The sequence below is a fragment of the Bos indicus x Bos taurus genome, chromosome 6 (genome assembly GCF_003369695.1).
Source record: "Bos indicus x Bos taurus breed Angus x Brahman F1 hybrid chromosome 6, Bos_hybrid_MaternalHap_v2.0, whole genome shotgun sequence".
Taxonomy (NCBI): Eukaryota; Metazoa; Chordata; class Mammalia; order Artiodactyla; family Bovidae; genus Bos; species Bos indicus x Bos taurus.
Window position 1 is genome coordinate 84,659,912 of NC_040081.1, and position 15,652 is coordinate 84,675,563.

Genomic DNA, 15,652 nt, shown 5'->3' on the forward strand with positions numbered 1-15,652 from the left:
TAGACAGTGAGTTATGTCAGTTTCTTTTTCTATTATAGACCATGTTCCTTTGTACACTTGTGGCATGTTCAAGCTCACAAAGCAAAGGCTAGAGTTTCTCTAGAAGTGGAATTTCACATTGTTCATGACTTTGAGGTCACTGTGTGTGTGAGTTGCTCCGTCGTGTCTGACTCTGTGACCCCATGGACTGTAGCCCACAAGACTCCTCTGCCCATGGGCTTCTCCAGGCCAAGAATACTGGAGTGAGTTGCCATTTCCTTCTTCAAGGCATTTTCCTGACCCAAGGATCGAACCCAGGTCTCCTGCATTGCAGGCAGATGCTTTACCATCTGAGCTACTACTAGCTAACGCCAAATCATCTTCCAAGATGGTTATATAAATTTATAATTTTAAGACAAGTTTCTGAGGATTTCAGTTGTTCCACATTCTGGTCAATAGTTTTGCCAGATTTCTTAATTTCTTTATTTTTTTCAATCTGGTAAGTATAAAATGTTATCTCTTGGTTTTAATTTGACTTTATCTATTTAGGGATGAGGTTTTAATGAACAAATGCTTATAACCAATTCAGATTTCCTTTTCTGCAAAATTCTTGTTCAAACTTTTCCTTATTTTTCTGCTAGATTTTTATTTTTTCTGATTAGTTTTTAGGAGCAATTTTTAATAATCTATATAGTAATCTTCTGTTCATTATCTGAGTATTAAAAAAATCTCCTTCCAGTTGAAGAAAAAAGTAAGTATAGGATGCATGTCACATGCTAAATGAACGAAAAGCCACAGGTATGTTAAAAAAATGTTAATTCTTGCTGTGACATGAACTTTGCTGGTCACATACCATGTTAAGAGTTATGAGGAAGGGAGTGGAAGAAATACATTCTTTACAGAATGTGGTAAAACACAAACATATAAAAAAGATGGAATAAGTCAGTTGTAAATGAATTGCCTCATTTTTCCAAGAACGTATATTGGCCTTGTGTGAATTATAGTTTCGAAATTACTCCAGATCAAGATTGTAAATAACCCTATACTGAGAGAAAATACCTACTAGGAAGTCCATAAGCAGATTGTCCAGGAAAAGATCTGAGAATTTACATAATCACCAGCATTATTTTTTTTGAGAAAGCACTAATAGAATATTTGAAATCTTGGTTTTGTTTTACAATTTCAGCCAATAGCTTCAGCAGTTTGGGAGAGGAAGTAATAAAATGGTTCTCATATAATGTTGCAGTTGTTATTTATATTTGAAAATACACTAGTTTAAAATGCATGAAACATTGGACATTTTTGAGTATCACAGGTAAAATAATTAAAGATAAGCCTTTAAAAGTGGTAGTACTGTAGGGCAACTAAACCTGCAGACCACAACTATTGAGTTTGTGAGAGGCAATGAAGACCCAGTACAGCCAAATACACACACACACACACACACACACAATAAAATAAAATAGTAGTACTTACGAAGGTTCATTAATGACTGTTCTCAAGGCATTGAGCAAATCTGCACTTGTCATTGTGTTTATATTCACTTCCACAGCTGCTCCTTTGGCCTTCATGTGAGCAATGTTGTCAGGCTGATCAGCAAACATTGGGACTCCCACCATAGGCACCCCATGATAGATAGCTTCATAGATCCCATTGGTTCCACCATGAGTGATAAATGCTTTTGCTTTGGGATGACCTAGATAGGAGATTAGATGAGATGTGGGTGAAACATTAACAGAATTTCAGAAAAACATGGGGTAAAAACTCTTGGATAACTCAATGAAGAAAGCAATATTTTCTATGAAAGCTGAAAACATGGGTAATTTCTACCTCAAAAATACCATGACCCCTGAAAAAGGCAAAATTAATCCCCTTTGCATTGTCTGGAAAGACTTATTGAAGAGGTAATAGCTGAACTGAGATTGAAATTTAAAGAATGATGAGAGTCTTAAAATGAAGATCCCCTTTTGAGAATCAGAGGAAGTATCAATCTAAAATAAATGACCAATTCTTTAATTATATTTGCTTCAAAAGTGCAAGTAAAATGTGGAAATTTAAATATTTCACTTGTTTATTGAATTTCCTTGGTCTTACCAAGAAGATCATTCTGTGGTATCCAATCATAGAGCCGAGTATTGGCTCCTAACGTGGCAGGTTTCTTTCCTTTGTATCTCCATAAAACCTGTGGAAGACAGTGCTTTAGTTGTGAAGTAAAAACAAACAAACAAACAAACAAAATTAAGGCATTTTAAGGCTATAGAGCTATTTAGAAATCATATAGCCCATACCAGTTTTTTGTTTGTTTCTTTGTTTTGCTATTTGAAAGCCTGTGCTGAGATGTTATATGAAGTAAACAGAAGTTTATTAAAAGTTTCAAACAATGGACATGTTCATGTGTACCTTTTACGGCAGTTAACTTTAACTTAAAAATCAAAAACAAAAAATATTGTGAAGAAAGTTTTTCAAGAAAAAGTCTATACCAAAATCTGAAAACAGCAAATACCACTTGATATTCTGAAAGGGTAAATTAAAATAATTTGTAAGTTTTTTTTTTTTTAATTTAAGAGAACTAGATCATCTCATACACTAGTAAATTAATGCTCAAAATTCTCCAATCCAGGCTTCAACAGTACATGAACCACGAACTTCCAAGTGTTCAATCTGGATTTGGAAAATGCAGAGAAACCAGAGATCAAATTGCCAACATCCGCTGGATTATCAAAAAAGCAAGAGAGTTCCAGAAAAACATTTACTTCTGCTTTATTGACTATACCAAAGCCTTTGACTGTGTGGATCACCACAAATCTGGAAAATTCTTCAAGAGATGGGAATACCAGACCAACTGACTTGCCACTTGAGAAATCTGTATGCAGGTCAGGAAGCAACAGTTAGAACGGGACATGGAGCAACAGACTGGTTCCAAATAGGGAAAAGAGTACATCAAGTCTGTATATTGTCACCTTGCTTATTTAACTTATATGCAGAGTACATCGTGAGAAACACTGGGCTGGATAAAGCACAGGCTGGAATCAAGATTGCCGGGAGAAATATCAATAACCTCAGATATGCAGAGGACACCACCCTTATGGCAGAAAATAAAGAAGAACTAAAGAGCCTCTTGATGAAATTGAAAGAGGAGAGTGAAAAAGTTGACTTAAACCTCAACATTCAGAAAACTAAGATCATGGCATCTGGTCCTATAACTTCATGGCAAATAGATGGAAAAACAGTGAACTCAGTGACAGACTTTTATTTCTTTGGGCTCCAAAATCACTGAAGATGGTGACTGTAGCCATGAAATTAAAAGACACTTGCTCCTTGGAAGAAAAGCTATGACCAACCTAAACAGCATATTGAAAAGCAGAGACATTACTTTGCCAACAAATGTCCATCTAGTCAAAGCTATGGTTTTTCCAGTAGTCATGTATGGATGTGAGAGCTGGACCATAAAGAAAGCTGAGTGCCAAAGAATTGATGTTCTTGAACTGTGGTGATGGAGAAGACTCTTGAGAATCCCTTGGACTTGAAGGAGATCCAACCAGTCCATCTTAAAGAAAATCAGCCCTGAATATTCATTTGGAAGAACTGAGATGCTGAAGCTGAAACTCCAGTACTTTGACCACCTGATGCGAAGAGCTGACTCACTGGAAAAGACCCTGGTGCTAGGAAAGATTAAAGGCAGGAGGAGGAGGGGACGACAGAGGATGAGATGGTTGGATGGCATCACCGACTCAACGAACATTACTTTGAGTAAACTCTGGGAGTTGGTGATGGACAGGGAGGCCTGGAATGCTGCAGACCATGGGGTCACAAGGAGTTGGACATGACTGAGCAACTGAACTGAACTGAAGGCAATAGGGTACGTGTACCAACTGACTGAGGTATAGCTGTCTAAATAAATGAGTACATATCTAGACAGTCAGTTTCATCTGTCTGGGCCACTCTCCCATTAGTATGTATGTTGATCTAGTCTCTTTATTTGGCTGTATGCTCCTTGAAGATGGAACTGAACTTTCTGGGTTTTTTCCCCATTACTAAGGTGACTTGGTTCTCAGATCTTTCAAGGAATCTTTCCTGTCCTCTTTGAAAGACCATGGTTGGGATGGTGTATTCATTTTTCTGGATTGAACAGTATGGCCAGCAGAATAACAGAGAGGTTAAAGCTGTGCTCCCTGGAGTCCAACAGACATAATACTACCATATACTCATTGTGTGATCCTCAGCATATTATTTCACCCCTATAAGCCTCAGTTTCCTAGGATGTCTATGTGACCAGTGGAAACCGCTACCTCATAATGGGCAATCTAAGAATTAAATAAGATTATGTGTATAAAAGATGTGGCAGAGTATATGGCATTTAATAAGTTCTGATATGAAAAAATTACTAGAATCTTAACATTTCATCTCTATTTCATTGAAAATAAATGACTTCATGAAAAGATGTATTTTCATAGTAATGTGAAGGTTCAGTAAGAAAGTGGTAAAGTGTGTCCCAAATACATCTGAATCTTTTGAAACATTTTTACTTAAAGGTGGTGCCAGTTTTGTTTCATGAAGGATGAGTTACAATTTTTATCTGGAAAGAATACTAAAAGCCACCCACTCTCTACAATTGCAAAGTGACTCTGCTCACCAGAATTGGAGTTTATACTAACCTTTTGTGGAATCTGGGCAAGAGCTGAGGCAATGCGATTGGCTTTTTCTTCTGTGAGATTTTTGACCATTGACCCCAGAGAAAATACCACAATACCATCTTCACCTGAACTTTGGACAAATTCTTCCATTTCCTGCAGGGATAAGATTATATTTTATTGCACTATTAATTCAATGAACATGAGTTTGGGCAAACTCTGGGAGAGAGTGAAGGACAGAGAAGTGCAGTCCATGCGGTTGCAGAGTCAGATGTGACTGAACAACTGAACACATCAACAAAATTATGTTTATTACATAAGTGCCAATCACAGGGGGGAAAAGACTCTCTTACACTTCTAAATTGGAAGACTCAAGAGATGTGTGAGGGACATTGTTAGATTGATTCTGTCTTCTGCCATATAGAACCATCTAGTCTTGTTAGGAGGAAATGTATTTCTGAAATGATGGGCTAAATATACAATGGGTGATTACACAATAAAAACATGAAACCAAACCATTATATGAAATTAATAGGTGATAAATGGTAGATGTTCTCATGGTACATGGAACTATTACTCCCAAAGTTTAATTTTATGAACCAACAGACCTGTCTGCAAACTTGTAAAAATATTCTTTGGAAGAAAGCCCAAAGAAGGATTCTGAATTAGGCTTTTAAAATTTTTAGCATCCCAGTTTACAGTCAATACCTTTTGAATAACTTTATCTAGCTTCCTGTTAGGCATTTAGGATATTTTCCTCATGTTTATTATTTCCCTGTTTAATAGGGCTAAAATGATTTTAAACAACTGCTATATATAGTAATATATTTGAAAAAAGATAATGGAGTGAAATTCCTGTTACAGTCATTATAACACTTATGACACAGTGCTTCTGTTTCACAAGAGTGTGACACTAACAATGTGCCCAAAATGTGAGTCTTAGAACAGAAGTAAATTATACATTTCTCTGCAAATAAAATTCTCCTGATGATCACTTGGATGCTAAGTTGCTCCAGTCATGTCCAGCTCTTTGCGACCTCGTGGACTAGAGCCCACCATGGTGCCATTTCATCCTCCAGGGATCAAACTCACATTTCTTACCTGGTCTCCTGCATTGGCAGGTGGGTTCTTTACCTCTAGCATCACCTGGGAAGTTGTGCAAATTGGGGACAGCAAAGTCTGGGATTGAGGTTCCTCATTATCTATGTGAATGTCACCTTCTAGAGACGTGTCATCTCTTTGTAACTATTCATGGTTATCCTGCAGTCACTGGTGTTTCTCAGTTAAAGGCTAGTAAAATTACCAAGGGAAAGACAATGCCATAAACAAAAGCAGATCACTCTTTTTAGCTCAGTTAAAATTAAGAGAATACCTGATGTCCTAGGAATTGGTGTTTTATCTCTATGATTCGTCTCCCTACATAGACAGTGATTGAATAAAAAAAACATCACACACACACACATACACACACACACACACAAAGGCATAGACACACATACCTGTGTATAAGAATTATACACTTATCTGTTTGATTTGGTTTCTTAGTTTAATTTCATCGCTTTTCTATTTTGTGTGTCCAGTGATTGGCATAATTCTTTCATGAGAAAGATAAGCCATGATTGGTATTCATATTTCTGAAATATCTATATTAATAACTGAGTTTTGGAATGGAATACATTTCCCCTCTTATGAAACATGTCTGAGCCATTTTTCTGAAATCGCCTGCATGTGAAAAGTGGGAGTGGAATGATAAACACAATGATGTGGCAAGTGAGCCATGGAATATGTCATGCATCTTTCTGTACCTTTATTTATTTTAGATATTGGTTTCTTATCTCCAGTAGTAACACTCAATGGAGCTTGTTTTTAGCTATAACCTATTGGCGTGAAACACATATTCACAATCCGGAAGTGAAATTTTAAACTTCAGTATCCATCTTCCCCTAAAGAGAAATCAAGAACTCTTATGGGAACATCATTTAACCTGCCCTCATGTACAAAGAGTATGCTCATTTACCTACAACACAAGCAAATAAATATCTGTCTCTTCACTGCCTATTGATGAATATAGTCAAGTACAATATTCTTCCTTTGTTTACCTACTATTCTCTTTTTATGCTTCTAAATATTGTTTTCTTCTGATATTTCTGGCACTCCTTATTAATTCTTTCTAACATTGGAATATGGGTGCATGATTTTCTTTTTTACCCCCCAAAAATTCCTGGTATCATAGTTATAAAGAGCCAATTCAGCATTTTGGTTTCTCAGTTATATGATTTCTAATTTACATTAATGACTCCCAAATTTATTTCCAGTGTTCTCAGCTGAGACTGAAATCTTGTATTAACCAGATGATTTTTAGAAATCTTCACCTGAAATTTCCTTTGACTTCTTAAAGTGAATTTGAAATTGAACATATCATTGTCATCTCAAAAAATTTTTTTCAATCAATTCTTTCCTGGTTCAGTAAAGTCTACTGCTCTCCAAGAAGCCCTGTCTGGTTCCATGTCTTCTATCAACACTTAGCTTTTATGAAAGCATCTTTATCACTCAAATGATCATAGTAAATGTCCCTATTTATAATTGCATCATGCTTCTTAGGAAGACAGCAGCAGTCTCCTTAGTGATAGCCAAGGTTCTAGCTTCCTGTTTTTCAACCCAATGTCTGTACTATGGACACACTGATATTTTTAACATGCCACTTGGAAGATTTCATCCTTCTGATTAAGTATTCAAGTAAAAAAAGGTAAAATTATTCATAAGAGACTTCTCCTATGATTTTGAAAATAGATTTGAAGTAGAAAACTGAGGTAATTCAGCAGCAAGCATATCTCTGTCATTGATACTGCAAGCTTTAGAGGAAAATCAGGGTATTATATAAAATACGAAAGAGCTTTCCACTGTAATAGACCTACCTTAGGTAATGGTTTAGCTGGTTTACAATGCAATCCTCCTACAAATTCAAAATTTGGTAAGTATGGACGAGGAAATTCAAAATCCCAGTATGTCCTGATGAGCCAAATCTCCGCTTTCCCCATGGTCTCACATAGTGTAGTGGGTCTTCCTGGAGAAAATGAAAGAAGTAGGCTTGAACTTATTAGCACACATATTTGCTGGGAAAAAATTGCACCACTAATTTTCTGATGTGCTATGAAGGAACTCTTGATTACTTATCACATTTAGATGTTAAAAGGAAGTGAAATTTAAAATATTAATGAAAGATGGAGGAAGAGAAGGAAGGAAGAAAGGAAAGAAGATAGAAAGGTAGACAGGAAGGTATGAGAAGTGAGATGGAGCGAGAAAGAATGTTTGGGTAGTAAAAGAACAGTAGTATGTAAAATAAAATAAACTCAATAAAATCAAATAAAAATATAATTCTTTGACAAAAATAAGTTCTTTTAGGAAATAAATTCAATAAAAAATTTTAACCACAACTCTAAGTACTGATGGATTTCATACACATGGTTTCTCTCCAATTAAATGGCAGATGGCAGATTAGCTGCATCCTATTAACACAAAGGACCTCTTTGATGACTCAACAGTAAAGAATCCACCGACAAATACTAGAGCTGTGGGTTTGATCCCTGGGTCTGGAAGACCCCCCTAAAGAAGGAAATGACAACCCACTGCAGTATTCTTGCTTGGGAAATCCCATGGACAGAGAAGTCTGGGAGGCTACAGTCTATGGGGTCACAAGAGTCAGACATTACTTAGCAACTAAACCACCATAAACACCAAATCAGCTCTCAGGGGTTTTCTAATTTCCACTCAGGACTATCTTTCTACCTTTCCGCTTGTTACAGTTTTGAGTTCACGCACATTGTTGAAGAATCCCACCAGTATCAATTTACTTTGTCTTGCTGAGTCAGATCTCATTGATTTGCTATTATTTTCTCCATAGGAAATCCCTGAGTAACTTAAACCTAATACAACCCCCTTTGGAATGCAGATTATACATGCATGCATTACTAGTATCACACATTTGAGTGTCACCTTGAAATGATGTTTTATGAAAAGGACAGATTCTAAATATTCATTTTATGAGATTTGTAAAGAACTAGTATTTGCAAATTACTAAGTCAATCATTTGTATACACAAAAAACACGTGTTGCATCTAAGTAAAGAAAAATTCAGACTAGAGTGTTCCTTTCTTAAAGATTCTATTCAGAAATGGTGCTTTTATGTACTCCAGGTTGAATAGCCTTTTAAAGAATTGTTGCTACTTTGTAGTGCTTGGATATATGTCAGAAGTCTTATGCACATGTGCGTGCTCACTTGCTCAGTTGAAGTTATATAGGCAATGATTTAACTTGATAATAAAAAAGCCATTTCCAAGGACATTCCGCTTGAAATTGCCAAAGACTGGATGAAAACAAAGCATCACAGTTTCCCCACAAACATGCTTATGTTTTTTAGATGTGTTGCTCCATGTGTGTGACATCCTGTCTTGATTACTAAGTTCTTAGGAGAAATTATTGTGCAAAACATTTTTGAAAGACATAACTCAAAGTATTTTAGTATACTAAAGTACTTAGTATACTAAAATTGTCTATTTGAAGCGGTTATGCACAGTATGGAATACATATCAACACAAGAGCAAAATGTGCTAAAGTATGAAAAAGTTGTAAGTTTCTTAAGACATTCTAAATGTTATGATGAAGACCTATAAGACAAAAATATGGAATTAAAATTTACCACCAATCTTTTTTTTCTGTTATTATTTTGTTACACAAATTGAGTTATAAACACAATAGAAAATTTACAAATAATTGATCAATGGCCACTAAATTTGAACTACCATGGAAATATTGTTGCTGTTTGAATCTATTATTTTAACCTTCATGACGAGTCTACTGAGATACATTTTAGTTTCAAAGAATTCTTAGAGGGAGCCTAAATGTATGACAAAATGCCATATTGTAGATGAGACAGATTGAGGTATTCAGCAGAAGACAGGTACCAATCTCTCAGTGGTAACTCATGCAAGCTGTAGATATTAATCCAGAGACAACCTTATTAGGCTTCATAGACTATTTATTTTTTTAAAGACATGTGAGAAAACTAACATGTATGATTTCTGTATCACAATCTATGAATTAATACTTTATTTTTAGAGCAATTTTAGATGATAGCAAAATTGAGGGAAAAGTGGAGATATTTCCCACATATGCTTGTCTTCACACTTGCATAGACTATCCCATTATCAACATCTCCAATAGAATGGTACATTTGTTACAGTTGATGAACTCACACTGAAAGATTATAATCACCCAAAGTTCATGGTTTACAAAATAATTAACACCAAGTATAAATTGGGTTGTCTTAGGCAAATAATAAAGACATATATCAGTCATTATGGTATCATACAGAGTATTTTCACTGTTCCCAAATTATTCTGTGCTCTGCATATTAATCCCCACTTCCATCCCACATCCTGGCAACCATTGATCTTTTTGTTGTCTCCATAGTTTTGCCTTTACAGAATGTCAGAGTTTGAATCATTCAGTATATAGACTTTTCAGCCTGGGATTTTTCCTTAATAGTATGCACTAAAGGTGCTCCCATGGTTTGATGTTTTTCTGGGACTTGATAACTCATTTTTTAGAGCTGAATAATATTCCTTCTTTAGATCTGCCACAGTTTATTCATTTACTACTTGGTTTCTTCCAAGTTTGGGCAGTTATGAATGAAATTTCTATAAATATCTATAAACATCACATTTTGTGTAAACATAAGTTCTCAGTTCCTTTGAGTAAATACCAAGAAGTGTGATACCAAGAATTTGTTTACTTTTATAAGAAAGCACCAAGTGTTTCCCAAGTGACTGCACCATTTTAGATCCTATTAGCAATAATAAAAGCTCCTGTTCCACAACTTTTGAGCTTTTGGAGTTGTCAGTGATCTGCATTTTGGCCATTCTAATAGATGTGCAGTGGTTATCTCATTATCATTATAATCTGCATCTCTTTCCAAAAAATTACATGGAGTATTTTTTATATACTTATTTGTCAAATTTCTATCTTTGTATACAGTTCATTATTATCTTTGTCCTACTATTTAATCAGGTTTCACGATTTCTTCTTGGGGTGTTATAAGTGTTTTTAAAAAACATTTTGGTTCTTTATCAGACATGTTTTTTGCAAACATTGTCTCCTATTCAGTGCCTTGTATTTCTTTCTCTTGACATTGTCTTTCACAGAGCAGAAATTTCTAACATTTTTTGAGGGTTCTGCATCTATGTTAACAACAGATATTTATATAAACTTTTTTATACAAATATAACAAGCTTTTTTCCCTTGTAATGTCCTTGTCTAGTTTTTACATTTTGATCATACTATTCTCATAGGATGTGATAGAAATTATTCCTCAGCTTCTGTCCTCTAGAAGTGACTATAAAGTATGTCAGTAAAATTTTATCTTTGAATTCATTTCTGCTACAATGTTTTTATCTCTTCTTTTTTGGTTTTTCTCAGGATTTGCATCTCTCTGCTTATACAGAACATCTATTCTTACATACTGTCTACTTTATCCATTAGATCCCTTAGCATATTAATCAACATTGATTTCAAACCTTGTTTTGATAATTACAGCATTCTTGCCATGTCTGGTTCTGATGATTGCTCTGTCTACTCAAAGTGTGTTTTTGCCTTTTGATGTTCCTTGTAATTTTCACTTGATAGCAAGATATGATATACTGGGTAAGAGACTACTGTAAACAGGTATTTGAAAGGTGGTGGTGAGTTGGGGAGAGAAGCATTCTATGGTCCAAAGATTAGTCTCAGTATTTTATTGATTCTAAGCCTCTGTATTCTTCAAAACTATCTCTGTTTTTTCCCCCACTTTATATGGGGCAGGATGGTCTGAAGTTGGGTATATCCTTTTTCCATCCAGTAGTCTAGAGGGGCTTGGAGTCAGGTATTCTTGCCTCAGGTCAGTTAGGCTCTGATAATCCCTAGCACATTGTGCACCAGTTAACTAGTTTACCCTGAGGACAGCCTTGTTAGGATGAACAGAGGGCTCTGATTTCTTTCCAAATGATTCTTTTCCTCTTCCCCTAACTGGAAACAAGGGCTATTTCTTTGATTTTTATTATGAAAAATTGGTTGAGCTCCTGGAAAGAAATCTCACAATATTGTGGGGACTCCCCTATGATCAGGTCATTAAGATCTTTTTTTGTATAGTTCTTCTGTGATCCAGATAACCATGATGGTGTGGTCACTCACCTATAGCCAAACATCCTGGAGTGCGAAGACAAGTGGGCCTTAGGAAGCATCACTAAGAACAGAGCTAGTAGAGGTGATGGAATTTCAGTGAGCTATTTCAAATCCTAAAAGATGATACTGTGAAAGTGCTGCACTCAATAGGCCAGCAAATATGGAAACTCAGCAGTGGCCACAGGAACAGAGCTAGTAGAGATGATGGAATTTCAATGAGCTATTTCAAATCCTAAAAGATGATACTGTGAAAGTGCTGCACTCAGTAGGCCAGCAAATATGGAAAACTCAGCAGTGGCCACAGGACTGGAAAAGGTCAGTTTTCATTCCAATCCCAAAGAAAGGCAATGCCAGGAATGTTCAAACTACTGCACAATTGCACTCATCTCACACACTAGCAAATTCTCCAACTTAGGCTTCAACAGTACATGAACCTAGAACTTCCAGATGTTCAAGCTGGATTTAGAAAAGTCAGAAGAACCAGAGATAAAATTACCAGCATCTGTTGGATCATTGAAAAAGCAAGAAAATTCAAAACAAAGTCTACTTCTGCTTTATTGACTATGCTAAAGTCTTTGACTGTGTGGACTACAACAAAGTAGAAAATTCTTTAAGAGATGGGAATACCTGACCACCACCTCCTGAGAAATCTGAATGCAGGTCAAGAAGCAACAGTTAGAGCTGGACATGGAACAACAGACTGGTTCCACATCAGGAAAGGAGTACATCAAGGCTGTATATCATCACCCTGCTTATTTAACTTCTATACAGAGTATATCATGCTAGATGCAGGGCTGGATGAAGCACAAGCTGGAATCAAGATTGCATGAGAAATATCAATAACCTCAGATACGCAGATTGCACTACCCTTATGGCAGAAAGTGAAGAGGAACTATAGAGCCTCTTGATGAAAGTGAAAGAGGAGAATGAAAAAGCTGGTTTAAAACTCAACATTCAAGAAACAAAGATCATGGCATCTGGTCCCATCACTATTTTTCCAGCAAATAGTTGGGGAAACAACGGAAACAGTGACAGAGTTTATTTTCCTGGGTTCCAAAATCACTGCAGACGGTGACTCCAGCCATGAAATTAAAAGATGCTTGCTCCTTGGAAGAAAAGCTATGACCAACCTAGACAGCATATTAAAAAGCAGAGACATTACTTTGCCAACAAATGTCCATCTAGTCAAAGCTATGGCTTTTCCAGTAGTCATGTAAGGATGTGAGAGCTGGACCATAAAGAAAGCTCAGTGCCAAAGAATTGATGCTTTTGAACTGAGGTTTGGAGAAGATTCTTGAGAGTCCCTTGGACAGCAAGGTCATCAAGCTAGTCAATCCTAGAGAAAATCAGTCCTTTATATTCATATGGAAGGACTGATGCTGAAGCTGAAGCTCCAATACTTTGGCCACCTGATGCGAAGAACTGATTCATTTGAAAAGACCCTGATGCTGTGAAAGATTGAAGGCAGGAGGAGAAAGGAATGACAGAGGATGAGATGGTTGCATGGCCTCACGGACTCAATGAACATGAGTTTGAGCAAACTCTGGGAGTTCGTGATAGGTAAGCCTGGCGTGCTGCAATCCATAGGGTCACAAAGAGCTGGACATGACTGAGTGACTGAACTGAACTGAACCCGAAGATGGGGACCCACTGGATTTTTAAGCTCTCAAGTTTGTCCACAATAAATTTCCAGCAACTCATTAATTACAGTTCAGATGTTCCTACCCTGGGTCTAATTCCTGTGGTGATTTCCAATTCTGAGTCTCTGCTCTTGAATGTCTCTTTAGATAACCTGAAACTCTGTTTATTCCAAGAGAATATACAGTTTTGTTATTAGAATGAATGTGAGAGTTTGATTATTTCAATAATATAAAAAAGATGAAATGGCAACTACAATTTCTGCGTATGAATTAAGTTTAACTAAATTGTATATTTCAACTTATAATTTTTGAATAATTTTAAAAGAAATTCATAAAATATGCAGATCAGAATTATAAAGTCTTGCTGAAACCCTTTATAGAAAATAAATAGAGGTCTCATGTTCATTGATAGGAAAATCAAAATTCATAAAGTTGTTCATTCTCTCCAATTTATCTACAGATTCCTTGTGCATGCTTGTATGCTCAGTCGCTTCAGTTATGAAGTGAATCTATGGACTGTAGCCAGCCAGGCCCTTTTGTCCATGGGATTCTCCAGGCAAGAATACTGGAGTGAAATACTGGAGTGAGTTGTCATGCCCTCCTCCAGGGGATCTTCCCAACTCAGAGATAGAACCCCTGTCTCCTGCATCTCCTGCATTTCAGAAGGATTCTTTACCCACTGACTCACTGTAATTCCTTGTATTTCTCACTAAATCTCAAAATCCCAAGATTCATGAAACTTTACAATTTTTTTAGAATTTCACATTTAATTTTAGAAATCTATTTAGAACAGCAAAGGGCTAAGAATTATCAAGATTTTCCAGAAGAGATACTAGGAGAGAGGGTGTTATCCTTCCAGATATTTTGAATGGGATGACCAAATAAGATATCCATCATGTACCCCCACCTGCCCCCCACAGCAATGATTTGGCATTTATTCACAGACATATGTGTCTTGTGGGAGCCCTGAGATTAAGACAGGAGATTGTGAAATCTGGGTACAGTCCAAGACAGACAATGACTTTTGAGAGGGGAGGCTTGCAACCAGATGACTGACCCAGAGAGTGGGTTCCAGGCTGCAGACATGGCAAAAAGTTCTGTACCCCTGAGAACTCAGCTACAGTATGTTTCTCTTTGTCTCTGTTACTAACATCATATGCTAAGGAAATCAAGAGGAGCCATGCTCACCCCATGTTGAGTAGTAAACATCCAGACCTCTGTCCCAGCTGTAGACCTTGAAGTGGCCCACAACTGGCTCAAACCCTGTGGGATCCCCAGAGGCAAGTTGGACAAACTTGGTCTGACTGTGGATTCTGATAAGGCCCTGTAACTGAGCTGTTCCTGTCCTAGCCACAGTCCTCAAGTAGCCCAGCTGGCAGAGCAACCAGGCAGGAAGCACTCTTGTCTGCACCTCAGGGTCCTGAAAGGTTCCTGTACTGAATTCCAGTCTCCTCACAACCAGTCTACCAGCAGTCCTGAGGGTTCAGGGTCACAGAGGAAGTCACTCTAATCTGCAACCTAGAGATTCTATAAAGATTCCAGACTTGGTTTCAGCCCCTTCTAGCCACCATCTGATAGCAGTTGCGGTAACATGCAGACTAAGCAATAGACACTCAAAGCTGTGTCCCCAGAGATGCTGAAGGGTTCCCTACTTAGCTGCAACCCCATCACAGCTACAGTCCATTTGCAGACCTGCTGCTCAGGGATCCAGCAGGAGACACTTCTGTCTGTGCTCTCAGAGATCCTGAAAGTGCCCCACACTCAGTTCCAGCCCCTTCTAGCTACAGTTCATAAGTCTACTTTTGGATAGGTAGATATAGAGAATGTGGTATGTACATACAATGGAATATTATTCAGCAATGAAAAAGAGTGAAACGTTGCCATTTGTGGCAAAATGAATGAAACTTATGCTAAGTGAAATATGTCAGACAGAGAAAAACAAATAATGTATGATTTCATTGAAATGTGAAGTCTTAAAAAAAAAAAGGCGCCTCCTTAAAGAGGAGAGGACATTGGTGGTTGTCAGGGACAGTTAGGGATGGGGGAATTTAGGGAGATGTTGATCAAAGGGTACAAACTTTCAGTTATGAGGTGAATAAGTTCTTGGGATCTAATATTCAGCATGGTGACTAATAGTATGGTTAACAATACAATATCATATACTCAAAACTTCCTAAGAGAGTAGAT

The 15,652-nt window shown here is 36.9% G+C and overlaps 1 protein-coding gene across 3 annotated transcripts in view; it reads right to left on the bottom strand.

The window, feature by feature from the left end:
- Window positions 1-15,652, bottom strand: part of LOC113894349 (UDP-glucuronosyltransferase 2A1) — a 53,158-nt gene that overhangs the window by 2,050 nt on the left and 35,456 nt on the right. For all 3 annotated transcript variants that reach the window (XM_027544657.1, XM_027544658.1, XM_027544659.1), the window contains exons 2-5: window positions 7,526-7,674; window positions 4,635-4,766; window positions 2,074-2,161; window positions 1,456-1,675 (exon numbers count right to left, since the gene is read on the bottom strand). In XM_027544657.1, the coding sequence (XP_027400458.1) occupies window positions 1,456-1,675; window positions 2,074-2,161; window positions 4,635-4,766; window positions 7,526-7,674 (589 nt within the window). The remainder of the gene's footprint in view (window positions 1-1,455; window positions 1,676-2,073; window positions 2,162-4,634; window positions 4,767-7,525; window positions 7,675-15,652) is intronic.